Source organism: Ovis canadensis, chromosome X (assembly GCF_042477335.2).
Source record: "Ovis canadensis isolate MfBH-ARS-UI-01 breed Bighorn chromosome X, ARS-UI_OviCan_v2, whole genome shotgun sequence".
In the NCBI taxonomy this organism is placed as follows: domain Eukaryota; kingdom Metazoa; phylum Chordata; class Mammalia; order Artiodactyla; family Bovidae; genus Ovis; species Ovis canadensis.
Window position 1 is genome coordinate 81809542 of NC_091727.1, and position 25521 is coordinate 81835062.

The 25521-nt window shown below is 54.8% G+C and overlaps 1 protein-coding gene across 5 annotated transcripts in view; it reads right to left on the reverse strand.

Moving 5' to 3' along the window:
• The window catches only part of ATP2B3 (ATPase plasma membrane Ca2+ transporting 3), a 61313-nt gene that overhangs the window by 3002 nt on the left and 32790 nt on the right, over positions 1-25521 (reverse strand). For 2 of the 5 annotated variants that reach the window (XM_070290496.1, XM_070290495.1), the window contains 9 exons: positions 21916-22095; positions 21712-21799; positions 20917-21023; positions 19922-20113; positions 18364-18577; positions 17419-17630; positions 16136-16243; positions 14637-14819; positions 9532-9685 (listed from right to left, as the gene is read on the reverse strand). In XM_070290496.1, the coding sequence (XP_070146597.1) occupies positions 9532-9685; positions 14637-14819; positions 16136-16243; positions 17419-17630; positions 18364-18577; positions 19922-20113; positions 20917-21023; positions 21712-21799; positions 21916-22095 (1438 nt within the window). Of the gene's footprint in view, positions 1-9327; positions 9686-14636; positions 14820-16135; positions 16244-17418; positions 17631-18363; positions 18578-19921; positions 20114-20916; positions 21024-21711; positions 21800-21915; positions 22096-25521 lie in introns of those variants that run through there. The other 3 variants (XM_070290497.1, XM_070290498.1, XM_070290494.1) reach the window with 2 other exon arrangements.

Genomic DNA, 25521 nt, shown 5'->3' on the forward strand with positions numbered 1-25521 from the left:
AGAACGGTCGGAGCCCTCTGCCTGGGTGTGGTTACCTCCCATCATCTGACATGCATGCAGGACAAATGGTAGATATTCTGGAACTCACGAGCAGCAGTTGCAGTGGACTGCTGACTACACTGGGGTGGGGGAAGGCGGGGGGATTCCAACATGGGAGTCGAGAAAGTTGACTGGGAAAAGGGAATGTGATGGGCCCTGGGCTCTCTACTTTCTCTTTCCAAAGAATCTGGAACTTTCTGGCATGAGAAAAGTCCCCAGCCTCTGGGCACACGGCAGGCTTTTCTTGAGTGGGTCCCCCTCTGGCTTCTCTAGGTCCTCTCCTCTGTCCCCCAGCTCCCATGCCTCAGCAACTGCCCCTCTTTATGGAAACTTCCATGACACTGCCCCTTTCTGGCCCTCCTACTTCACCAGTTTCTCTGTCTCCCTCTCCTCCACTCTTCCTTACTCTGTCCCAGGGTGCCTAGAGCACTGGCCTGTCCCTGTCCCTCCTCTTCCTTGTCCATGCTGCCAGGCCAACCTCTTGGCCCTGGCTGCAGCCCAGGGCTCATCTGGCTGAAACCGGGAACTGTGGCTCAGGCCCCTGCCAGTCCCCCATCTGGAGGCACCCAAGATGGAAAATGGCTCCACTTTTGATTTCTACCCACCAAGCCTGTCCTGCTCGGATGCCCAGCATTTGACCAGGTCATCACTTCCTTTCACAGACCCTTTGCAGGGTGCGCCTAACCCGCCCCTCTAGCCTTTCTCACCCTCCTCCTTTTCAGTCTCCAAGACAGACAACTTCTTTCAGTCTCTGGAATCTGACATATTTGCCCTATTCTCAGGTTCTCTGGCCACCCCACTGGCATCTGCAGGCCTCAGATCAGCACAAGGGTCCCAGGAAAGAGCTTCCCACAATGCCTTGCTCCCCTGCTACTACAGCTCTAGCTGCACTCAGGCAGCCCTGAGCCCCACACCTCCTGCAGGCCTAGCCCCTCGGCTTCTTCTGATGGCCCTGCCTTCACCTCCATGCATGCTCAAGTCTCATTGGGTCTACAAGCTGCAGAGCTGCTGCCTCTCTCTGCTCCATCCTTGGGCCCCCAGCCTGGCCGCTCTCATACTTCTAGAAGGCAGAATGGATGGGAAACCCTAAGCTGGCCCCCATGCTAACCAGCTGGCCCTGTGCTGAGATTCAGAGGCCAGACTCCCTATGTGAGTGAATGGACACATGTCAGTTCTAAAGCTACTTCCAAGTCCAAGGTGCTAGGGTTGGATTTTCTTGGTTTAGAGAAGGTATTGGCAACTGTGGCCCAAGAGCTAACTCTGGCCCTCAACATGGTTTTGTGAATGAAGTCTTAGTGGGGCCGCAGCCACACCCATCCCTGTGAGCATTTTGTCTGGCTGTGTTGGAGGGTGGAGCCGTATAGCTTCCACAGTGACTTGGACCAGAAGCTAAAAGTACTTGCTCCCTGGCCCTTCATAGGACAACTTCACTGCCCTCTGGTTTTGACCATGAATCCTACTGTTAACAATGAGTCCTTTGCTACCCTCTAGTGTCAACCAGGCTCAGTGCTCCGTGATCAGTTTAAACCAGGAGAACCTTGCAGTCAAGTGCCAAAAAATGAACCACAGTGCGCCATCAAATTGGAATTTTCTAATTGCATATCTTAAATCCTGTGAGGATTTGCTTGGAATTTGGTGAAGACCCATCTTCTGGCTGCTAGATGGCCATCATTTGCTGTCGGCCCCTTCATTCCCCAGACTGGTTTCTGAGATGGGGCTGACACCAAAATGAGTGTCATTTTGACTTTTTTTTAATGAAAGGGAACAGTTCACTTTTTGTAGCCACGGCAGATGTGGCCTCATCATTTGGGGCTTTTCTGGTGCCAGGACTGTGGGAGAACCACGGGCAGCTTCTTGGCTGCATGGTCATGCTGGAGGGCTTGGTTTGGCTCTCAGCCACACCCCCTAAGCCACAGAAGCGGGAGCCAGTGGCATCCTGCCACCCTCAACCCTGGTGGCCCTCGTGGTAAGTTTACCAACAGTCATCCGGTGCCCTGGCCACCTCCTTTGCCCTCCCTTGGGCCTGGGTCATGTGATCAAGCCAGGCCTCTGCTTACTCACCCTCAGCTCTCCCAGTCCACCCTCGCCAGGGCCGTCCTCCGGGCTGTACTCAAAGACTCACTTGAATGTCTGTCACTAGCCTTCTTTGCTGCCTGGTGCCAAAGCCTGGCACAGAGCAGCTGCTCAGTCACCAACACAAGGTGCCAGGGCTGCCTGCTCAAACATGCACCTCTGGCTCAAGTCAACCTGAGTGTGTTTACAGCTGACCATGAGTCAGCTTCCCTCCAGCTTCCGTTTCCCTGTATCCTAATCTTGGGCTCTTAACAAATGGCTTGGGATGGGTCTTACAATGGGGTATTTTCAGGCCACCTCCCACCAAAGGGCACAGCCAACCTCTGGGACATGGGTTTGGTTGGAACTGGGAAGACAGAACCACCCTGGAGGCCTGGGCTCACACCCAGGGCCCTGAGGATGTCCCCATGGTGACGTTGGTGCCTCCCTGTGAAAGCCTGGTCACAGCCAAGTGGATCCAGCACCCTGCCCTAGCTCCTCTCCTGGCCCGGGGCTGTCCCAGAGGCCGGGGCAAGGCCCTCAGGTCACCTCTCCATCTCGAGAACCCCAAAGGGATGTCACTGCACTCAAGGCTGCCAGTGTTGCCCACAGCTTACAGCCCAAGTCAATGCCATCAACACCCCCTGCACCACGACCACCTGCAGCCAGGACCCACCCTTCCTGGCATCTGCTGCCCCTGCACCTCCTGTGGATGGCTAACAGGCCTCTCACACTGAAGGAGGTCCTGGAGGGACCCCCAGCCTTGCCTCTGCCAACCCTGCCCCTTGCCTTGTCTTCTCATCCAGGGGGCAGGGCTCTGGCTGAACCTTGGAGGCACCCAGTACTGCAACCCCAGGGCCGAACATCAGCATATCTTGCGGCCCCTAGTTCTCAAACCTCTCTCCAGTGGAGCCCTTCCCACCTCCATGGCTGCAGTTGTGTTTCCCGGGGACCACAACCCCCAAGCACAGAGACACTGGGGCCTGGGCCCCTGGATCTTCCCTGGGTCCCGGGGGATCTTCCCTGTCTCCATCCCTTTTGTCTGACACTGAGTCGGGTCCTGCCCTTGTGTCTAGCAGGTGAGGACTCCAAACATCCCAGAGGCTGCTGAGGCAGCTCTGGGTCCTACCGTGGTGGCACTCACACCAGTCTGTGCAGTGTGGGACACCCCACCCCAAGTCCAGGTGACTGTAAGATAATTTAAAGGTGAAAGACATGAAAAGCACCAGCCAGCGAAGAGGACGCCTAGGTTAGGGCAGGTCTGGCTGGGGCTGGATGCTGTCCTATAGTTTCTCGCCCCATCTTTCCTGAGACCCGTCGCAACCCCCACTTCCTGGCATATGAGAACTGCTGTTTTTTCTCCTTCACTGCTTTGGCGTGCCACCTGGCCATTTCCCTGTACCTCATCTAGGTTACTCTTTGCCCCTCTCTTGGTCCTGCAGTCCTTCCAGCTGTGGCTATGGAGGACCCCAGCTTCATTTGGCTCTGTTCTCTTCCGCCCCTTGCTCTCCATGCCAACCCGTTTCCAGGCTGGACACCGGGTCATCTGGGCCTTTTCTCCACCCACGTCCATGCATCTCCTGGGTGCTTCTAACCATCTGTCTGGTAAGGAGGCCTCATCTCTATGTCCATACTCAGGGCTCTGCCTGCTTCCTCAACTTTACCTCCCATTCCCAGGTCTCCTCCCTTGTCTGGCTGTTGCCTCTCTTGACCTCTGCTCTCTCTTGGCATGGAAGCCCCAGCCATGTTTTCAAACAAACACAAGTCAGACTGAGTCACACCCTCCAGTGCTCCAAACCCTTCAATAGCCCTGTCTCCCTCAAAGGAAAAGTACTGCCAAGGCCTGCCTTGGACCATTATCTTCCTCTTCCTCCTTTACTTTCTGCAGCCCCCTGGCTCTTCCTCAAGTGGGACACTCCTGCCTCAGGGCCTTTGCACTGGCTGTTCCCTGTGTCAGGAAGGCTCTTCCCCAGGGAGCTTCATGGCTCCCTTTCACTTCTTTCCATGTGTAGCTGCAATCCACCCATCTCCCTCAGCAGCCCGGCACCTCTTCTGCCTCCTTTTCTCCCCAGCACGGTTCACCTTCAAACACCTCACACATCCTATTTTTCTCTGTTTCCTGTCACTGGAACATAAGACCCCTGAGAGCAGGGGGCCCACATGGACTGGCACATGTCTCCCATCATAGCTCCCCCAACCAGCACTCTCCACCCGCGTTGCTCAGAACAGTTAGCCTGAGTGTCCCACAAGGCCATCACACCTGCCCCCTTCCCCCGCCTAGACTTTTCTTCCACCAGATCATCCCATCAGCCTTGTCTCCTCATTTGGAACTCAGCTGACAGTCCTCCGTCTAAGAGGCTGTCTCAGAAAACCTTTATCCCAAACAGCGCCCCTAATGTTTCTCTTGTTCTCCTTCCTTTTGTTCTGAGGCTGGTGAGCATCTGCACTGAGCGCAAGCTTACTTCTTTATTGTCTGCTGCCCAGAGCCTGCCTTCTTCTCACCCTGCACTCCTGACCTGCAGGACCACTGGGGCCACATGGAGGAGGGGTGCTTGTGTCAGACTCTGCCATGGGGCCATGCTACTGATGAATAATTGGGGCCTGAGGAGGCAGGGTTGTGAAGGTCACAGCTCAAATTGGATGGGCGGTCCTTTGGTTTTGAATTTTAATCGCTGGAGTTTGCAATGGAGGTGCTGGTGGAGGCGGGGAAGGGCCATGAAAGCAGACAGGATGGTGAAGGACTGAGGGAACACCTACCCTATTAAAGGAAAAGAAAAGGAGAGAAGAGAAAACTAAAAGCAATAACAACAGTCACAATAGAAACTGGGCCTGACGCCTTCTGTCCTGTGGGATGAACAGGCCCTGGGGGGGTTGACATCCTCTCTACCCTCGGCTCCTGTCTCAGCATGAGGCTCACAGAACTCAGAATTCTTCTGGCCAACTCCTGCCCTGTCTTGCTCTACTCCCTGAAAGCCTGTACATGATTGATGGATATGCCTGGCTCTGGACCAACTACTAATCCAGAACTTTCTGTAGGAAGAAGGAAGCTGGCAGCTTCCCTGGCATTGGGGCTTTGGATTTAGAGCAAATTCTGAACACAGCAGCTGGGGAGAGCCATGAGGCCTCCATGAATTTCAGGTTCTCAATTCCCAACACCACCCCCCCCCCCATAGACATGAAGGTGATTCATGACTTGAAAGCAACACAAAGACATGTAAGGTGATGGAACCACAGTTGAGGGGACAGCAAGGGGAAGGTTCCCTTTCCTCAACCATGGGATTAGGAGGTGTGAAAATGCAAACTCCAGAGTTGGCCCTTTCACTGAGGTACTGAATCCCAAACAAAAGACATGGATTTGTGGGTGTTGGCCAACCGAAAATGCTGGTGGCTGGTGAAGTTGTGAAGATTACCCCCCATTCTGTGGGCATGTGTGCGTGCCCAGGACTGAGATAGTCCAGCCTCAGTGGCTGGCATCAGCACAACATTGCACTCAATTGACCAAGGCATGGAGAGTCCTGGGCTTTTTGGGAGCTTGGCCTTGCCTCTCACCCTGGCCATCTCTAGCTTCAGGATCTCAACTAAGTCTCTTGAGCTGTCTCAGTCCTGGCTCTCAGCCCCTGGAGTTGGCCTGGAAGTGCCTACTGGGAAGGGCTCCAGAGCAGGGCTTCCAGGGTCGGCCTTAGGCTTTCAGCTGGTGTGTGCTTTTGGAATTGCCTGCAAGGTCCTTCCACGTGGTAGGGCCCCTACCTGCATGAAGGCTTGGGCAGGGTTGATACTGTTCCTAGTGTGGAGACAGTGTGCACACTGTCAAAGAGCCAACTGCAAATGCCAATACACTATTCCCAGAAACCCACACGTGCAGAGTAGGCTCGAAACCAATGGATTTCCTGAGAAGGAAGCAAACTCTAGCAAATGAGACAGCTTTCACTTGCAGACTCTTTCCTCCATCCTCCATGGGGCTGCCTTAACTACTGCTCTGTGAGCATGTAAGGAGCACTCTCCCTGCTCTCCAGAAGGGCATGTCCATGGAAGACCCAAGGCCCCACCTAGCTGGGCTTTGCCAAGTTGGATGGAATGTTTTCACGTTGCAAAAGCCAATTAAAATAAAACAACTGCCATGATATGTTTCTGGCACGGTTGATCAGAACAAAACCGCCCTGAGGGAGTTCTTTTGGCCACATCTGACCAAAATCACAAGCTGCCCCTGCGACAGTAAACGTTGGCGTATAGACGGCTGGGCTGATGTGGAATGGGCTTTGGATGTGTGGCTGCGGAGGGCCTGGGGTGTGTCTGTGTGTCCCCCCTCACACCTGGGGGCAACCACCTGGCACCCTGGGCTTGCTGCTTATTAGTAAACCTGAGTGACTAGACATTCCCTGTCTGGCTCTACCTTTGGCATCCTGACAGCCAGCATTATTGTGTGAGAGTGTAATCAGGGCAGGAATGGGGGTGACTGACACACTAGCAGAGGATAGGATTTCACACCCCTTTCATTTCCAAAAGACTGAAGGTGGTTAGTAAAGGATGAATTTCCCTAAGCCACTCATATGGGTGGCCTCAAGGCCAAGCATGGCTGAGGTCCTGTGAAATGAGGTGGCAGGCCAAGAATGAAATGGCTGTGGTGGGGCAGCCACTGAGCCAGGTGGGAGAAATGGCTGAGTGAGCAAGGAGGAGGCAGTTAAGGCCACTGTGGAGCTGGGAGGTCATTGCCTGTTGACCAGGGGTGTGGGGACCGAGTAGGACTCCTGAATCCAGGAGCAGCAAAGACTCGCAAGCACATATAGACATGGGAAGCCGAGCTTGGGGGGATGTCAGAGGTTGACTAGGAAGCGTGGGTGGCTGTGAATGTGGGCACATTGAGCCCCAAGGATCACTGCATCTCTAGCCTCCCCGCAAACATCCTTTGGAAGGATTCTCCTCCCCTTCAGATTCTGAGGACATTCTCTGGCCACTTCTTGCACTGATGTTACATGCTGGGACCTGCATTGGGTGATCTGTGTCATGTTTCATTCTGGCCTTCAGATTCCTCGTCCACACCCTGAACCGGGCCTTCCACCTAGAGAGCCCGAGGTTCTCCGTAGAAGTGACACTGGGCTGAGACTGGCTGTGGTGCTCAGGACGAGGCATGGCCTGGCCAAGTGGTGGGCAAGGAGGACAGGAGCCTTCCTGAAAGAGCCAGGTTTTCCCGAGGAAACCTTGTGCCCCGTGACCACTGGTAAGTTCTGAGGGAGAGAGTTAAGGCCTGGGGCTGTCCTCTACTCCACCAGGCCTTCCCCTGATTTGCATGATGCGGGTGCCAGGCTTGGTGATTTCTCAGGGTCTTTGAAGCTCAGACTGGGAACCAGTTTAGAGTTCCAAGCCAACCTGCCACGCGGTGATGGTGGGAGGAAGCAGTTTTGGTGGGCAGTATCTGGAATCTGGAATGTCCCCTGGTGTCACCTGGTCCTCCATCCAGCATCTTCCTCTGCAGAGGGGTCCTTTCCGAGGTGCTGTGCCTTTGAGGCCGCCCCTTGTGAATCAGAACATCAGAACCCTCCGCAGGTTGAAGGCACTCATCTCCCAGTGGCACAAGGTGTGGAAGGGACAGCCAAACTTCTTCTGGCCAGGAGCTACTTGGGTCCCTGGAGAGTGGCTCCTACTCTGCACTGCTGGGCTCCCGGCAGTGGGAAGCGGGGTGCGGCACATGGCCACAGAAAGAAGGAAGGCACTAGGAGCCAAGGAAGATACAGGAGAGACACTGCCCCAAGGGAGGAAGCTGGAGGCACCCAGACAGACAGGCAGATGGACAGACAGACAGACAGAAAGCACAGAGAGAGATGGCAAAGGAACACGTGGAGGAAGTGGGGCAGGGGGAGGGCAGCAGCTGCCCAGTGGGCCCTGGCCAAGCCTCCTGTAAGTCTCTCTGGGTGGAGTGGTGGCAACTCCCCTGTGTGATGAGGCTGGAGCTTTCCAGCTCACCCATGAGGGCCATCAGCCAGTATTTGTGGCTCAGGTGGGTGTCTCAGTGAGCATTCAAGGTAGCCGGACATATGTGTGGCCTGTGGGATGGAGAATGCATTTGTGTGTGTGTGCGTTCACATGCGTGACATTTCCAAAGGGGACAAGGTGACCCCAGTGGGGACCAGTGCAGTCCACATCCCTTCTGTAAAGGGCAGAGTGGCCTGAAACAATGGCTTATGCAAGAGGAGGGACACCCTCCACTGGGGACCTCTCACCAGTTCCTAAAAAAAAAAGAAGAAAACAAACAAACCAAAAACCATAAAGAAACTACAAGACAAAAGAAAAAAAGGAAAAGAGAAGAAATCAAGGTAAAAGAAAATCCCAGAGTCTGGTGGGAAAAGCATAGTTAACGACTCCTGTCTGTGGGGAGTGGTGTGTTCTCGGAGTGAGAGCTGCCAGGTCCCACTGGAAGGAAAGGAAAGAGGCTCATATCTGAAGGTTCACTGTTTTGTTTTTGAAAATGTCAAGTTTGTTACGAGAAGTAGGTGACCCTGGGTGGGTGGGGCACACATGGTTCCTTGCATTGTCATTCGGGGGACCATGGGGTAGTGGATTCAATGGTCTGATGGCTTTCCTTTTGTCTTTGTAAAGAAATGTGAGCAAATGTGGAAGTTTCTACCTCTTCAGGACTGCCCCCTGGGTTCCTTTCTAAATGTGATGACATGGCGGGAAGTTTTCAGTGGAACGTATAGCAAGGAATCAATATCTCCCAACTTCTCGAAGGAAGGAGGATAGAGAGTATGGACCAGATCAGGTTAAGACCTTCCAATCCTCAAGCCTGCTTGGAAAGAGCAAAGATGCATTGGGGACAAATGGCAATGTGGCCGAGGGTGGATTTGGGGCATGAGGAGGGCTTCTGGGGACACCTCTAATGCCTGGTGGTTCAGGTCTACTGCCTTTGGAAACCACCTCAAGGAGAGTTCTGGAAGCTGTTTCTTTAGTCCCCAGTTGGTGGGCTGGGTTCTTCCACTGCGAAAGATGCTGCAAAGGCTTCTCCTTCAAGTCCCGGAGACGGCCCTGAGCCCGCACGCCAACCTCATGCTGCCCCGCAGAACACTGACCAAGTGCCCACCAAGTCCCCAGCACCACTAGAATACGGCCCAAGTTCGTGAAGAACCATCAGCAAAGGCAGACCAGTTCAAGAAAAGAAAACCAATGACAGAAGGAGTACTAAACGAAAATAAAATAAACTACAATAAACCAAACAGAGAAAAGAACGAAGGTCCAGCAGTGCCATGGATTCAATACATTTCATAAGAGGCTATGGCTTTGGAGTGACACACCATCTGGTGGGAAGGACTGAACAGGGCAATAAAGAAAGAACGGAAAAGCCACGGTGCGCGGAGGATGCAAGACTGGAAAAAAAAGAGAAGGAAGAGTTGGAGGCTTTTTCCTCCCCAGAGATGCCATTTACGAGAGAAAAGGGGACTCAAGACTCACTCCCAGCGGCACTGGTGGGATTGGCAGCAGAGAGAGTTACGTGAGTAGGGGTAGAAAGATTGGTTACGTCATGGAGCTGGCTGAGGACCGAGGACCGCCGGCGCACAGCACCCTGAAATGAACCGCTTCTCTTGAAGGTACTCACTACCTCCATCTGTGGGAGAGAAAATGAGATAAAGGTTGGCTTGCACTGTGGTCCTGGGGACTGCATGGGGGTGGGGCTAGGTGGGGACAGGGACCATGCTGGGCGCATATCGTGACAGCAAAGCCTCATAGGGGTCGTCGCGGTGCTTCCGGTGGGACCGTGGCCAAGGCCCTCGGCCTCTGCGTCATCCATCAAGAGACGGTTTGCTGAGCAAATGATTCCGGCTCAGAAGACTTGGGGCTCTCGGGGATTACTGATGGATCAGGTGCACCACAAACGATTTTAGGGAGAGCCATTTGCATTCACGATATGCTCATTGCAAGCCACTTGTCAATAAATACCTGTGTCTGGCAATACTTTGTTATCCTAGGTCAGTAGTGCTCAACTTTTTTGCTGCCCCAACACACCTGAGGGATGTGACATGCTCCCATTAAGAACGAGGTCGTGGATGGTGGGGACAGCTGCCCTTTCCCGCCCGTCCTTGCTTACATGGCTCTAACCTGGCATCACTCTGCTTCTGTGGCTCATCCAAGTGACTGAGGGGTACTCAGAGGGAAATCTCAATGGAAGAATGGATTTTACAAGAGGGGGAGGGGTTTTCTCAAAGCCACCACTTTGTCTTATCAGAATGCCTACCCACAGAGCCACAGGCAGGATGGGAGGAAAATGGAGAGATAGGTCTGGGGAGCAAAGATGGCTTTGGCTTTGGCCCTCACCCTTTAAGCTTCCAGGGAGCCTTTGGGAAAGAAGTGCCATGGGGGTGAACTTGCCAGAGACACAGTGTCTTCGGATTTCCCGACCCTGCCTTTGGCTGGTGGGGGTGGGGGGAGGCTGGGGCTGGAGCAAAGCCAGGCATGGGTTTCCAGGTGACTGTGGGTGGGTGGGCACTATGAATATCCTGCCATCAGAAATCTGTGTGTCTAGGTTCTGGGACAGCAGCCTGCTGTGACGCACTTGGGGTGCTTTTTAGGGGATGACCTCTTGGGCAGGCTATGTGTGTGTGTGTTTATGGAATTTTTTGGAGTTAGAAGGTGGATCCAATTTCTAGAAAGTGCCTATCTAGAACTATTTCTAGAGAGTTCACTGGATGATGTGAGCAGTATGCATTTTTGGAGCCCAGAGCACACTGGCTGCCTGCTCTGGGCCCAAGGCCATGGCCCCTGCTCCCAAGCCCCCAGGTGGCTACGTGGTAGCCACCAGGGTCTGTGGTGCGTCTGACATAGGGCCAGCCTCTAGGAAGAAAGCAACTTGAGTGCTTGGATTCCCTCCATCCCAATCACAATGAAGACGTCCATCATTTCAACCCTTGGATGCACTGTGAGACAGACTTATTGTTGTGTGCCCACTGCTGAGTGCCCATGGGGCTGGCACAGTGCTGAGTGTCGCAACACACTGAAGAAAGATGACCCATGCCATGATGTTGCTGTCTCTTTCTATTTCTTCCCTAGGTTGAGATGTTTCTAAGGCTACAAAGATAAGTCTGTCTCAAGAGGGGACTCTTACTGTGGAAAAGGCAACAAAGGAAGGAAAAAAATGCCTTTCCTGTCTCTGATTGGGCCTCTCCAGGTGGTGTCCTGATGGGATGATGGTATCAGTCAAAATACCACATCATTTTCCCCTCGCCCCCCCCCCCCATCCCAGAAGCCCCCACACTGGGCCAGGAACAAGGCACAGTCACTGCTGAAGCTTCTCTTTGCTTTATAATGGAATGCAAAATAGACCACGTCATGAGTGCTTTGAAAAACTCTAAGTCCTTAGATTTGAGGACTCATTCTGGAATGAGGGCTTCTCTGGTAGCTCAGCTGGTAAAGAATCCACCAGCAATGTAAGAGACCCCAGTTCAATTCCTGGGTCAGGAAGATGCCCTGGAGAAGGGGTAGGCTACCCACTCCAGTATTCTTGGGCTTCCCTGGTGGCTCAGACAGTAAAGAATCCACCTGCGATATGGGAGACCTGGGTTTGATCCCTGGATCAGGAAGATCCCCTGGAGAAGGGAATGGCTACCCACTCCAGTATTCTTGCCTAGAGGATTCCATGGTCAGAGGAGCCTGGCGGGCTACAGTCCATAGGGTCACAAAGAGTCAGACATGACTGAGTGACTGAGCACAGCACTGCACATTCTCAAATGATGTCCTGCCTGGCTGGTGCACTGCCATGATGGGTGGGCAGCAGGTTAGGAAAGGCCTCCATTTAGCAACTTAAAAAGTTGTGGCCTCTGAAATCTTGGGAGCAATTCTGTATTTTGCAAAAGTCAGAAATCTAAGGCTGTCTGTCTAGAATCTAATGGTTCTCTTGGCTTGGGGTATATACAACCTGAGGGACTTTAATTTTCCTGGGCTTTATTTTCTCGGTTCAAGTAGGTATTTTGAATAAAAAAGAACTTTAAAAAGTGAGCTACAGTAACGTTGGTTCATCATTCTTGAGAAGCATGGCAGATTCGATGTGACCAAGTCAAGGGGAGGGAGACTTGAGTGACCTTAGGTAGGTCCCTTCTCTCTGGGCCCCATTTCCCTGTGTGGAAAGCAGGGGTCAGAAGTGTCAGACTCTGAGGGGACACAGCTAGCTGGGGCACCAAGGACCTCCACCCAGACACCTCGGATGGGGGCAGGGCTGCTGTCTTCAGCTCATTGATGGGATTGAATAGGCTCTGCCACACAACCTGCCTGGCATGACACCCCAGAGCCGATCGAGGCCGGGACAGGGTGGGTAGAGGCTCACAGATGAGCAGCAGGAGGCCACAGGGGAGAGCTAGACAGCTGGCATCAGAGGCTCCTCCCATTCTAGTGGGCACTCGCTGTTCTGGCTGGGCTGAAGACATCCTTCTCTGGCCATGCTGGTGCTTGGGATGCCAGGAGGCATGAGCCAGAGGCTGGGAGAAGCCCCTTGGGACCCCAGGGAGCTCTTTCACATGGTGCTCTTTGGTGCCCCCTCACCCAGCCCTATAGGATCCCAGGCTCTGGGTGACCCGGGACCCTGCAGTTTTGGAAAGTCCCCCGGGGCATCCTGCCCGCCTCTGATGCCAAGTGGAGGCTCAGCTGAGTGTGTGTGCCCTGGTGGCAGCAGGGAGTGGACTCTGAGAAGGCTTCACAGGATGAGGAGCTAAGGAGGCCTGGGGCCCAGACAGCAGCCAGCATGGAGGCACAGCAGCGTGGGGGAGCAGTGGGAAGTCTGGAAAGGCAGCAGGGGTTCTCGGGGTGCAGGGTGCATGGGTCAGGAGAGAGCCTGAGAGCTTCTGGCCAGGGCTCGGGGAGGAGAGAGGGGTGCCTGGAGGCTAGGACCCCAAGGTCTGTGCGGGAGCAGCTGGTGAGCCAGGGACACCAGGAGGGCACTTTGGGATGAACCCATGGTGATGGGTGAGACGCTGCAGGCAGATGCCGGTGAGAGCCATGGGCTGAGGTCCCCACCCAGGCCAAGGGGCCCATGGCGGGAAGTTGCCTAAACAGGGGCTGGGCAGTGTTCGTCCCTCCTGTGGGTCTCCAGGGGAAGAAGCAGTTGGAGCTGGCTCAGGGCAGTGGGGCTGGGGGTCCAGTACAGAGTGTGGATAAACACATGGGAGAAGCAGGGAGTGGTAAGTGTCACAGACTGGCTAGGTTGACAAAGAGCTGCAGGGGTCCAGGGTGGACACAGGAAACAAACCAGGCAGAGACACAGGTGATTAGGCCCAGAGGAGGCTGGCGGTGGCTGGATTACAGATGCAATGGACATGTACCCAAGTGTTCAGGGACACAGGAAGAGGGCTGGGGGCAGCTCCAGGTTCTTGGCTTGTGCAGAAGTGATGGAGCCATTCATCAGCGGCTGGGGGGCTGGGAGGAGGTGGGCTCGGGGTGGTGGGGCCTGTGGTCTGGGCTGAGCAGAGCCCCAGCCCAGGGCTGCTGGTTATCTGGCCAGAAAGAGGAGGAGGTGGTCGCCATCTGGAGGTTATGCAAGGAGGGCCAGGCTACGGGGAATGGGCGCCTTCCCCCTCCACCCTGCCCCGGGGCCTGTGGGATTTCCAGAAGCTGGAGTCATAGCCAAGAGGCGGGGGCAGACCAAGATCTCAACAGGGGGTGGGAGTGACAGGCAAGGAAGAGGGAGAGGGGACAGGAAGTTGCCAGGAGAGCAGGGTGGACTGCACTTCCGGAAAGGCGCTGGGAGGCAGCAGGAGGAATGGAGGGATGGCCCAGCTCGGGAGCCAGGAGGACGTCTCGCAGACTTTGGTGAGGACTGATGTCAGACCATGATGAAATCACCAGGGAGTGCCAGGGAAGGACCCGGAGAAACAGCAAGTATGGAACATTCTGGCAAGAAGGCTGGCCGGGAAGAGGTGGGGGCAGGAAGTGAGGGTGGCTCTGTCAGGCAGGCTCTCATGAAGCCTTTGCAATCGCCCCCAGCGGGGTGCCCATCACGACTGTCTGACTTTCTAGAGGACAGCTGCTGATGGCCTAGACCTTGACCAGCACTGACATTTGGAGATTGGGATGAACAGAATGGACCACCTTGGTGGCCAGAGTGTGCTTCCCAATGAAGTCTTTCCCTAGAATTCTCAATATAACCCAATAAATGGTGAGTTCATCAAAGGCTATTTGAAGTGGGCGTCTGCCTCAGCCTGAGAAGGTCCCTTTCCCGTGACCTGGGACCACCCCCAGGAAATAAAACAAGTCCCAGTAGCTATTCGAATTGCAGGTGGCCTGTGCCCTCACCTCTCCAAGACACAGCTCTTGGTCACAGCAAACACTCTTAGCTGCCACCTGCACCCACTCTGGGGAGGGCCACCTGGGCTCTGAGGGGGTGTCAGGGAGAGGCCTTCTCAGTGACATTCTGTCCCTGGGCACTCCAAGAAACTGCCCTTGCGCTCATGGCGACCAGACCCCAGGGCTGCCCTATTGGTCTCAGGCTCACCTCACCCATTCTCTACCTCTGGCTTGCTGGCCCCTGTCTTGAGGTGGGAGAGCTGGAGTGGCCAAGCCTCCCAGTGGCTTACCTGTGTCTGGATCCGGTTGAGGCCCCGGAACCAGAGGATCTGGCCTCTGCGGAGCTCCCGCTCAGCATGGTCAATCTCTTCTTCTCCTTCAGCCAGCTCCTCATCAGTCATCTCATCCTTCCCGGGCCCATGTCCTGCTTCCTTCAGGCACTTGAGCTGGCTGGTGGGGATGGTGGCGATGACCTGGATTGCCGGAGGTGAGGGACAGCAGGCAGAAGTGACTGTCAGAAGTGGGAGGGCTGCTGGGTCCAGGAAGGGACCCACACTGCCCACCTCCCTCAGACCCAGGCCAAGGCTGCTCCCTCCGCCTGCCCTGCACCATGCTTGGCTACTTTCTCAAGGCTTCCTCCCAGTGAGGGGGCAGTGTGTGTGCCCAGAGGAGCAATGCATGTCACCTTTCCACACAGTATGTGACATAAGGGACTCGCCTTACCAGACCAAGGTCTGGCTCTGGCCTGGCTCCTGGGAGGAGACCTTTAGGGCCCTGCCTGATGAGTGGATCTTGGTTTGTCAGGGGCTGAGGGCCGGTAGTCTATGCCACTGGAAATCACGGAAATGCTGGAAATCATGGCAGCGTGATTTCCGGCAGGGCCTTGGACCTCATACCAGCTTGACCTCCGGGGCCCAGAGATCAAGAAAATGAGGTGAGCCACATGGGTGCTCCAGGCCTCCAGGAGTGACTCCCCCTCAAGCACTGCTCAGGGGAACTTTCCTGGTGATGGTACCCATGCATGTTGTCACATGTGGCTCTTGGGAGAAATTGTGCTGCTGGTGGCTCCTGTGGTGGGGACCTGGAAGCCTATTCCTGTTCCCTCCTGGATTTACCCTATGTAAGCTTGATCTTGGATGTCCAACCTCCAGATAGTAACATCTGACGTTGAAGCTGCTTGGTCTATGATACTTTGTGGTAGCCTGAGGTGGCCTGAGACACAGGGTAAAGTACATACTGGACTCAGCCTCCTACACCAATGTTCTAGAACTCTGGAGAAATATCCTTAGGGGCCTCTTGTGTTCCCAGGGCCTGATCTGGCCCCTCCTGGCCTCTGCCCAGCCCCAGTACCCAAGCCCTTTCTTCCTAATGTAACCTTTGGCACTAGGAACTAGCTTTAGCGGCAGCCACAGAGTCAGAAGTGTGAGACTTGCCCTCTGTCAGCTCAGAGGATTTCCTCATTTCCCTTGAGACGTTCTCTTGTCCTCTTGAAGGTTCAGAGAGGTGTTGTGTAGCTTCAAATGTGTTAACATCTTCCAAGTTACCCAATTCTAAAGCACGATTTTCAACTCCTACTGTGGAAAAGGGAGTGGCAGGCGGTTTTACCAGGGCCTGTCACATCCTGGCCATGGTCGTTTGCATGCTCTCCACTGATGCTGTCACTTGTAGCTTTGCACCTAGGTCATGGCCTGTCCCAGAGGCAAGACAGGAGCCCATGGGTTGTCTTCACTTACTCAGACAATTGGGAAGGGAGCACAGGGCTGGAAAAGTGGCTGAGGCAGATGCTTACCTGTCCCCAGACTAGTTCCCCAACACCGACAAACAGGCACCAGAGCCACTGCTCCGTGGACAGAGGGGAACAGCTGAAGGGCTTTCCACCGAACTGGACGATGACAATCTGTGGGAGAGGGGTGGGCAGGAGGTGGGTCCAGCCAGCACCTCTAGTCCTCGGGGCACCCCTGCCTGTGGGCCCAGCTCAGGGAGTCAGAGGGCCTCTTGATTCACCCAGATAGACAGGCCATTCATGGGAGAATTCCTTTCTCCAGGCTCCTTCCCTTCATCTCCCCCTCAGCCAGTGCTGAAGAAAGCTTCCCAGACCGGCTGACCATAGGCTGTGGGTGTCATGCCAGATGGGCTCAGGGCCTTGCTTGTTGCCAGGAGCCCACTGACCCTGGTGCCCCAGACCATCCTCTTTCCAGCATGCAGGTGTGGCTTGGCAGTGCTAGCCAAGTCCCCAGCTTCTGTGGACATGGTGTTTGAATGTGCTAGGTGCTGGACACTCCAATGGGCCTCCTGCAGCCCCATCACTGCTCCACGGGAGGTGGCCTCTTCCCAAGGGCGAGCTTTCTAACTCCAGACCAACTGGTCCTGAGCTTGCACCCCAACTCCCTCTGTTCCTGGACTCTCACCCTCCATGCCAGTGTCCTCCTGCCTTAACCACCCAGGGCCAGGTCTTAGACCATGAGGTAGACAGCCATACACCCCAGAGCCAAGAGATTATTCATACCATCAGACCCTCAGCCTGCTCCCTCAATCTCACAGGTCCTGCCTTTGTTCCCTACTCTCCCTCTGCCTCCCGAGAAGCCTGGGTGCTTCCCCAGGTGTTCCCATGGTGTGGCAGGCCTTCCTCTGAAAACTGCAAGAAAAAAACTGGCCTATTGTCCTAGCCTATTGGCCTCACTCTGGCTCACATTTTCTATCAGTATGCCCTGGTTTTGAATGCTCAGCACCTCTTGGAGAGCTGAGTGACCAGCCTGGCACAGGGAGAATTGTCACAGGAAACTTCTGAAGCTAGAGTGGTCTCTTGCCAAGGAATCGAGTGCTAGACATGGGGATGGCAAACCTGTGAGAAAACCTGGGAGAAGGTCAGCTCTGGGGAAGATCCACTGAAACCCTCTGGAACTGAACAGGTGAGCCTGGGGCCAGGCCAGGGCTTTTGAAGACAAAGATGCTCAGAGGGCTGGGCATCGGGGAATGTGGGCAGGAGGGGAACAGAAGCCAAGGCTGGTGTGGAGAGTGGGGTGATGATCCCCTCTCCCCCACCTTTTCTAACAGTGGAGCCGCCCATCCTACCTGGATGGCAAAGGTGCCTAGCACAATGGTGCAGAAGATGGGGTTGCTGAAGATGCCATGGAACACATTGCGCTCGCCATGGATCTTGCGGGCATTGATCTCGTTGAAGAGCTGCATCATGACGAAGGTGTTGAAGATGATAGTGTAGTGCTCGGAGGGTGGCGAGTGCAGGGGAGCGTTCCGTCCACTGTCAATGTCAAAGAAGAGCTCCCCTGCAAGCCCAGGGCCACATGAGGAGAGCTGGACCCAGGTGGGTGATACCTCCCACTGGGTGATACAGGGGGAAGTCATGAGTCTCCCAGCACCCCCGGGCTAACCCACATTAGGTCACAGCAAAGGCTGGATCCTGACCACGGGAGCTGTCACCCAGGATAGGAGTGTCCCCAGGACATGAGTGAAGACATTGAAACCCATTTGTGCATTGGCTTGAGCTAGGGAAGGAATGGGAACTGAAGTCTCAGGGCAGGCCTGACCCTCCTCTGCCCTGCCTGTCCTGTTACAAGGACCAACCTTGGCTTAGCCATGAACAGCTTCTGCTCCCAAGATTGCACAGAAAGGTCCCATGAGAGTATCCCCAGAGGCTATCTTTTGGTGCCTCCAAAAGACGTTTTGCGTGAGTATTACCCTTGGCCAGCACCATCCCTGCACTGAGCTTCAAGTCTGCTCCCAGGAATGTGTGCTGAAAGCCAAGCCACCAAGGGTCACCTGACCCATGGAGAGCCCCCTGATGTCAGGCAGAGAGGCCACAAACAGAAGAAGTGACAATCCCACTTGGTGTAAATAAAAGAATCACATAAAAGTTGCTGATGCCAGACACAGAAGAAAACTCCCAGGATAGCAATGAAGTGAGGGCTGAGGGGTCCTCACTGGAAATCAGATTCCCAAGTAACTGTCCCTTCCACTGCTACACAGGGCCAGAGGCTATGTGGTTCTGGATCAACCTACCGACGAACAGCAGGGTGAAGATGATGGTGAGCTGGTAGACAGCATGGCCCAGGATGTTCTTCATCATGGTCCGCGAGATCAGGGGCTTGTCCCGGCCGTATGGCTTACGCAGCAGCAGTGACTCAGTGGGTGGCTCTGTTGCCAGAGCCAGAGAGGCGAATGTGTCCATGATCAAGTTCACCCACAACATCTGCACGGCTTTGAGAGGAGAGTCCTGTGGAGAGCAGCCAGTCACCCCAACATGGGTCTGGAACCCTCACTGACCTCCCACCCCCACCCCCTGGGAAGAAACTCAACTAGGGGTCAATGTCACTGGAATTTAATTCAAGTGAAATTGCAACAAATCCAGCCTTCCCGTAACATTCTGACATTTCTATCCCTATGTTGCCTTAAGGTGAGCAGAGAGTTTTCACTGGCTCTCAGATTGCTGCTCTTAAAATGTTGTTAGTCTCCCTTCTTCTCTGACCTGCTGGCATTGATGTAGAAGATGTGGTCCCAATTGTTAGCAGGAGGTTGCCACCCCCTTGTCAGTTGCCCCAAACCATAAAAGAGCATGATGAATGGGTGATCTCCTGTGCTCCCATGCCCACGGGCCAGGAAGAGGTAGAAACTGACCTGGGCCTTCCTCCTCATCACTTCTGACTTGTTGGTTAAAAATGAGCCTCACAGAAGATAGACACCAAGGACATCCTGTAGGAGTCCATTCCTATGAAACTTCCAGAACTGACAGATCCATGGAAACAGAAAGCAAATGGGTGGGTGCCAGGGGTGGAGGGAGAGGAGAGTGGAGTGTGGCTGCTTAGTGGGTACAAGTATAGGTAACAGTTGCACAAGATGGAGACAGCATCAAAAACCACTGAGTTGTACACTTTGGTTCAAATGGCTATTATGGTACAGAGGATGTTGTGAGGATTTTATCTCAATTAAAAAATACGTTTGAAAGAGAGACAAATTCTGAATACTCACTAATGGGGAGAATTGGATGACAGAAAAAAGGGAAGAAGCTCCTACAGAGGTTAACCACAGAGTTCCCAGCAGACCCAGGACAGGACTTGCACACACAAGTCCACAGTGGCCACAGGTGGAAACAACCCAAATGCCCACTGATGAAAGGATGCAGAAAAGCTAGGTGCTCCATCCATACAATGGAACATCAGTCCTCCATCCATAGGAATAAAGTACCTGCTACAACATGAATGTACCTTAAGAACATTGTGCTAAGTGAAGGAGCCAGACACAAATGACCACCTATGATTTGCTTCCATGGAGTTGAAATGTCCAGAAGTGGTGGAAGGCGAGTGGGGAGTGACTGCTGATGAGGATGGCACTTCCTTTGGGGTGATGAAAACACGATGGAACTAGACAGAGGTGATGACGGCACAGTGCTGTGAATGTACTTAAAAGTCATTGAATGGTGAATTTTTTGTTAGGTGAATTCTATCTAAACGGAAAAAAAGTCAGCAGCAAAGAAAAACCTGGCTTCTGCCACTGGGCCCTGAGGCCCAGGCACACCAGGTGGGAGAGCTGTGGTCATGGAAGGGAGAGCCCCAGCACCCACCTGAGTGATGCAGGCGCCCGTGAAGGCCACAATCACAGCCACCACGTTGACCGTCAGCTGGAACTGCAGGAACTTGGAGATGCTGTCGTAGACGTTGCGGCCCCACATGACAGCCTTGACAATGCTGGTGAAGTTGTCGTCCGTCAGGATGATGTCTGAGGCCTCCTTGGCCACATCTGTCCCTGCAATGCCCTGGAGGGCACACACATTCCATGTCCACAGGCCCCTTCCCCAGCCCTCCTTGCTCACTCCAAACGTATCCTTGTACTACAGAAGTTTTGCTCACAAATGAAGAAGACACCATGCCTGCAGTGGCCTCCCCCTGGTCTTCTGTCGGGTCCCTGCGTAAGGGGCCCCTGGGAGTCCCAGAGAGAGAACACGGCTTCCTAGCCCACACAGGTCACCATGGTGCTGCCCAGCTGGGCTCCTTCAGTGCCCGGAGCTGGGGCTGGGCCCCCTCTGGATATGGCCCTGGGAAGGACTGCTCTGTGCCCCTGGTGCCTGCACTCTGAGGGCCGTGCCCCTCCTTTGAGGTGGCCTGGGAGAGGCCTCGCTTGCTTTCTGCCTTTGGCAGCCAAGCACAGCCTGTTTTGTGCCAAGGCCACCCTGCTCAGCTGTTTTTACAGAAAGAACCAGCTTTATTTCAGCCATGAGAGAGATGCACAGAGGAAAAGCTCATGTGGGGACTAGGCTCATCACACGTGGGGCTGAGGTTCACTCAGACTGGACCTGGAGATGGTGAGGCAAGTTTTCAGCAGACAAGTCCCCACGACCCCCTAGCAATGCAGCCAGTCCCTCATCACCTTGGGTACCATCACACCAAATACCTTGGCACAAATCACTGGCAGAGGTGGTCAGGACGTGAGAGAAAGAAATGTATGGCACTTGTAAACTTGCCTCAATGCTAGCTCCCACACTTGCCCAAAGCTTACACATCCTCTGTCACAGGGCCCCATCTGCCACGGTGACCCAGACTGGCACAGCAGGCAGCTTACCATAGCGAAGCCCACATCCGCCTTCTTGAGGGCTGGCCCATCATTGGTTCCGTCTCCTGTCACGGCCACCACCTGCCGTTGCTCACCCGTGTGGCTGTCAATGATCCCTGGAACATAGATCAGTGCAGGGCACGGCTCCTGCCATCTGCAGCCCCAGGTGACCAGCCCAGGGGCTGTGGGAGGCCAGTTGGCTCTGGAAAGCCTTTGAGATTGCCACCAAGCCTACTGCCTCCAACTCTCCATACACTCCATCACCTTTGGGACCAAGTCTTGTGTCTTGATTGGCAGCCGCATCCTGCTTCTCCCACCCTGGTCCTCACCCAGTGAGACAATACAGGGCGGTGGGATTTGGTACAAGGCAGGGGCCTGGCACTGGGTGACTTGGAAAAATGTCTCCTTCTCCCAGGCCCCAGTTTTTCCATCTGCTCTGATGAGAGGCTGGCCCCTGCTGGCATCTTCCACTGATACTGTGAGTGCAGGGGAGTGGAGGGGCAAGCTCTGGCCACTCAGCCCTTGGAGGGAGTCTCCATTATTATCCCCATTTTCCCACTGAGGAAACTGAGGTTTGGGAAGGACAAGTGACTTCCTCTGGGACAAAATCTCCAGGAGCCATGTATCCAGAGCTGAGTAGCCTGCTTCTTAGGCAGGGCCAGACACCCAATTGGAAGCTCAGCATTGGGCATCTGGGAGCAGACGACCCACAATCGAGGTGACAGCCACACCGCCCCCTCCCCCCTGCGTCATGCCACCTGGGCCAGGGGGAAGGTGGGGCGATGAGCGAGCCCACTCCATTACCTTTAACCAGAGTATGTTTGTCGGTGGGAGATGATCGCGCCAGGACCCTCAGCTTAGGCCACACCTTGTCCAGACGCTCCTGCTCTATCTGGGAGGGGAAAGCACATAGATGCTGTAGAGTCTTGGAGGGGCTGAACCAAGGGGCAGGGTGAAGGAAGTGCCAGAACCCTGGACCCGCCGGGCCACTGAGGGGCAGAGAGCTACCTCGCCTTTCTCGTTTCGGATCCGCCGGTTGAACTCTTTCCCCTCCAGGCATAGGAAGTCCTCCCCGGGCTGGATGATGCCACACTTGGCCGCAATGGCGCGGGCTGTGTTGATGTTGTCCCCCGTTACCATGCGGACCGTGATGCCGGCCCGCTGACATTTGCGGATAGCTTCAGGGACCTGCAAGGGATAAGATGGGTGGGTGCAGCTGTCCAGGCCAGATGCACCAGTGTCTGAGCTCTACCCTTTCCTCCGTCCAGATCTGAGGTGCCCCTTGTCTCACCATGGGGCCTGGAGGTGGTGGGGGAAGTGGCCTGACCCACAGGAAGCAGTGTCCCCCCCATCCCCTACCAGGTGCCTCCTTCCCTGTGCCAGTCCCAGGGAGCAGCAACAACTCAGATCTAGGCCTTGACCCCAGGAGCAAGGCCGAGAGAAGCCACGGGAACGCTGTTGAGCAGCACTACTGGGGCCGTGTCCAGCAAGGTGACTGTAGAAATCACCCAGTTTCCACCAGGGAAATGGAGACCCACAGTAGCTGAGCTAGGTCCAGCCCCATTAGCAGGCTAGCTGGTGGGGTACCATGTCTGTGAGGTCCGGAAGGATGAGAAAAGAACTTCTGGTCCCAGTTGCCCCATCGGTCAGATGGCAGGAGCCATCATGGGCCTCCCCTCCCAGGCCTTGATTCACTTGTCTCTGCATCTCTTATTTTATTTTTAAAATAATATAAAACCTAAGACTTTAACAGCTTCCCTGGTGGCTCAGATGGTAAAGAATCTGCCTGCAATGTAGGAGACCTGGGTTTGATCCCTGGGTTGGGAAGGTCCCCTGGAGAAGGGAAAGGCTACCCACTCCAGTATTCTGGCCTGGAGAATTCCATGGACTGTATAGTTCATGGGGTTGCAAAGAGTTGGACATGACTGAGTGACTGTCACTTTCACACATATAAATTCACACACAAACATACACACACATACATACACAGATGGGCTTCCAGGTGGCTCAGTGGTAAAGAATCTGCCTGCCAATGCAGGAGATGTAAGAGACACAGGTTTGATCCCTGAGTCAGGAAGATCCCCTGGAGGAGGAAATAGCAACCCACTCCAGTATTCTTGCCTGGAGAATCCTATGGGCAGAGGAGCCTGGGGGGCTACAGTTCATGGGGGTCACAGAGTCAGTCACTCCTGAGTGACTAACACAAGACTAACTTTGGTAAAGAATCTTTCTGCAAGGCAGGAGATGTGGCTTTGATCCCTGGGTGGGGAAGATCCCCTGGAGAAGGAAATGGTCACCCACTCCAGTATGCTTGCCTGGAGAATCCCATCGACAGAGGACCCTGGCGGGTTAGTCTAGAGGGTCTCAAAGAGTCAGAGACAGCTGAGTAATGAACACTTTCACTTTCAAGACTTTTAGAGCCATAGGGTTGACATGATTAGGTGTTCTCAGGGGGAAATGGGCCATCGCTGTGGTTCCTCACATCTCCGTTAAGAGTAGATTCCAGAAAAGACAGAACAAGAGATCCCTCTGGTGCTGAGGGGGAAATGGGCTGTAGGGAGTGGAGACTAACTGAGAGGTGGTGCTCTTGTCCCAGAGAGTGGAGACACTCCTGTTTTTTCGATGAGGATGGGCTGGTGAGCCCTGAGATGGCAGTGTGGAGGGGAGCCAGGGCGACAGTGCCTGAGGGCTGGGAGGGGACAGGAGGCTCAGAGCTCAGGGAACTGGATTAGGAGGTGAGACCTAGGCCTGTGACATGTCCAGATGGGGCCCTGGCGCGGGGTGCAGCCTGAGGAGACCCAGCTGCCTGCTGTGTCTGCTGGCCCCAGTGCAACCCTCTGTGAGCTCCTAGTGGGCACCACTGGAAGCCCGGGGGACAATGTGAACCTGGGGACGATGTGAGCCTGGGGACAGAGAGTTAGAGAGCTCGCCGTGTCCTGGGTGTGGCCTGGCAACCAGGCCTGGGCACCGGGGACAGAGGGGTGATGGGGACACACATGTGTGGTGGCCAGGGGAGCATGGGCCAAGGGTGGGGGGCAGGGCATCCATGAGACCCCAGGGCAGGTGGCCAGTAGGCTGGGCCAGGTGGGCTGTGGGGGAGCCCTGGCCTGGGACGTTGGGGCCCACTGGGGGCCCCCAAAGCCAGGGGGTAGTGGCTGTGATTTCTGCCATGGAGAAAGTAGGGAGTGGATGGGTACCCAGGGCTGGGACAGAGTGACCTTACACATTATGCCAAGTTACCTAGAAGCCCCAGCCCCGGGAAGGGGCATTGCATCCCGCCCCTTCCGTAATGTGTGTGTCTCCTCACTTAGCCTCAATCGAGGACCCTTTCTGCTTTTTGGGGATCCTTGGGAGTTGCCCGGAGACATCCTCCCTTCCAGCAAGTTCCCTCCTGGCTCTGAAGCGTCTGGTAGCTGGCTCTTTGCTGTCACCCAGTGGTCATGATGCGCCTGAGCACGTTGAGCTTTGATCTAGCCTCTGCTTGTCTCCGAGTGGCTGGGGCCCCACTGGCTCCCTCTCTGGTCTGAAAGGCCCTTGGCCTCCCAGGCAGGTAGCAGGAAGCTCCCCTCCATCTGTACGTGCCCTCTCCCTCATCGGGTGACTGTCCTTCCTCACCTGCATCCCTGCTGTCCCAATGGACACAGCCCTGGTCCATTGATGCCTGGCGGCTCCATGTCTGCATGAGCCCCTGCACCCCCTGGCATAAATACAGCATGCCTACAGGGGCCAAGTGATCCCCCAGGGGCAGAGACATGCCACTGACAGGCCATCTTTGGGTTGCAGCTGTCCCAGGCCCACAGACATCCTGGCAAGTCTAACAGTGCCATCGGTCTTCCTGCCTGCCATTGGGACCCAGGGTGTCCTCTTTGGCCACTGTCTGCTGGCTGGTCCCCATGGTAGGGGGGGCGTCCTGCCTGGCTTCCCTGTCCTGGCTGTGTTGGTGCCACCTGCTGCCCAGTCTCTCATGCAGCCATTCTCCAGCCAGAGGCAAGACATCTTGCCCCCAGAGCCCCTTTACCAAGGTGATTTCTGGTTCTAAAACAAGCACCCCATTATTTTGCCTTGAGGGTGCTCTCCCTCTCTGATTCAGCCCACTGGGGCAGCCACTGAGGCTGAGCCTTCGTGGTGACCTTTTTGGAAATTTTATCCAGGTTTTTTCTAAGATGAAGACTTTTTTTTTTTTTAAATGTATCTCTGAGAAGAGCACCAACAGGGAAAGGTCTAGGCCTTGCCCCACCCACATGCTTGCCTTCTGGACTGTTCCATCTAGCCCCCACCCTGGTCCCTAGTCTCAAGCCACCGTGGACCTGCCTCTGCAGTTCTGTCTTAGAATGTATGCATACATCTCAGGCCTCCAACTTTGTATCGATGACCAGAGCTTCAGTTTGCAATGAATATTTATGGGGGAAATGAGGGGAAACTGGAAGGGCTCCTTGGCCCAGGGGGCTGAGGTGGAAGGGCCAGACGGCCTGGTTATGATGCTGTGGACATGGCCTTGGCCATGGCCCTGGGAATCTGGGAACCTCATCTTCCTCTGTCTGTGATAGCTGGGTGGAAAAGTGTAGAGTTGTTGCCGTCAACACTAGGGACAGCAGTGGCGAATGGCTCTGTTCA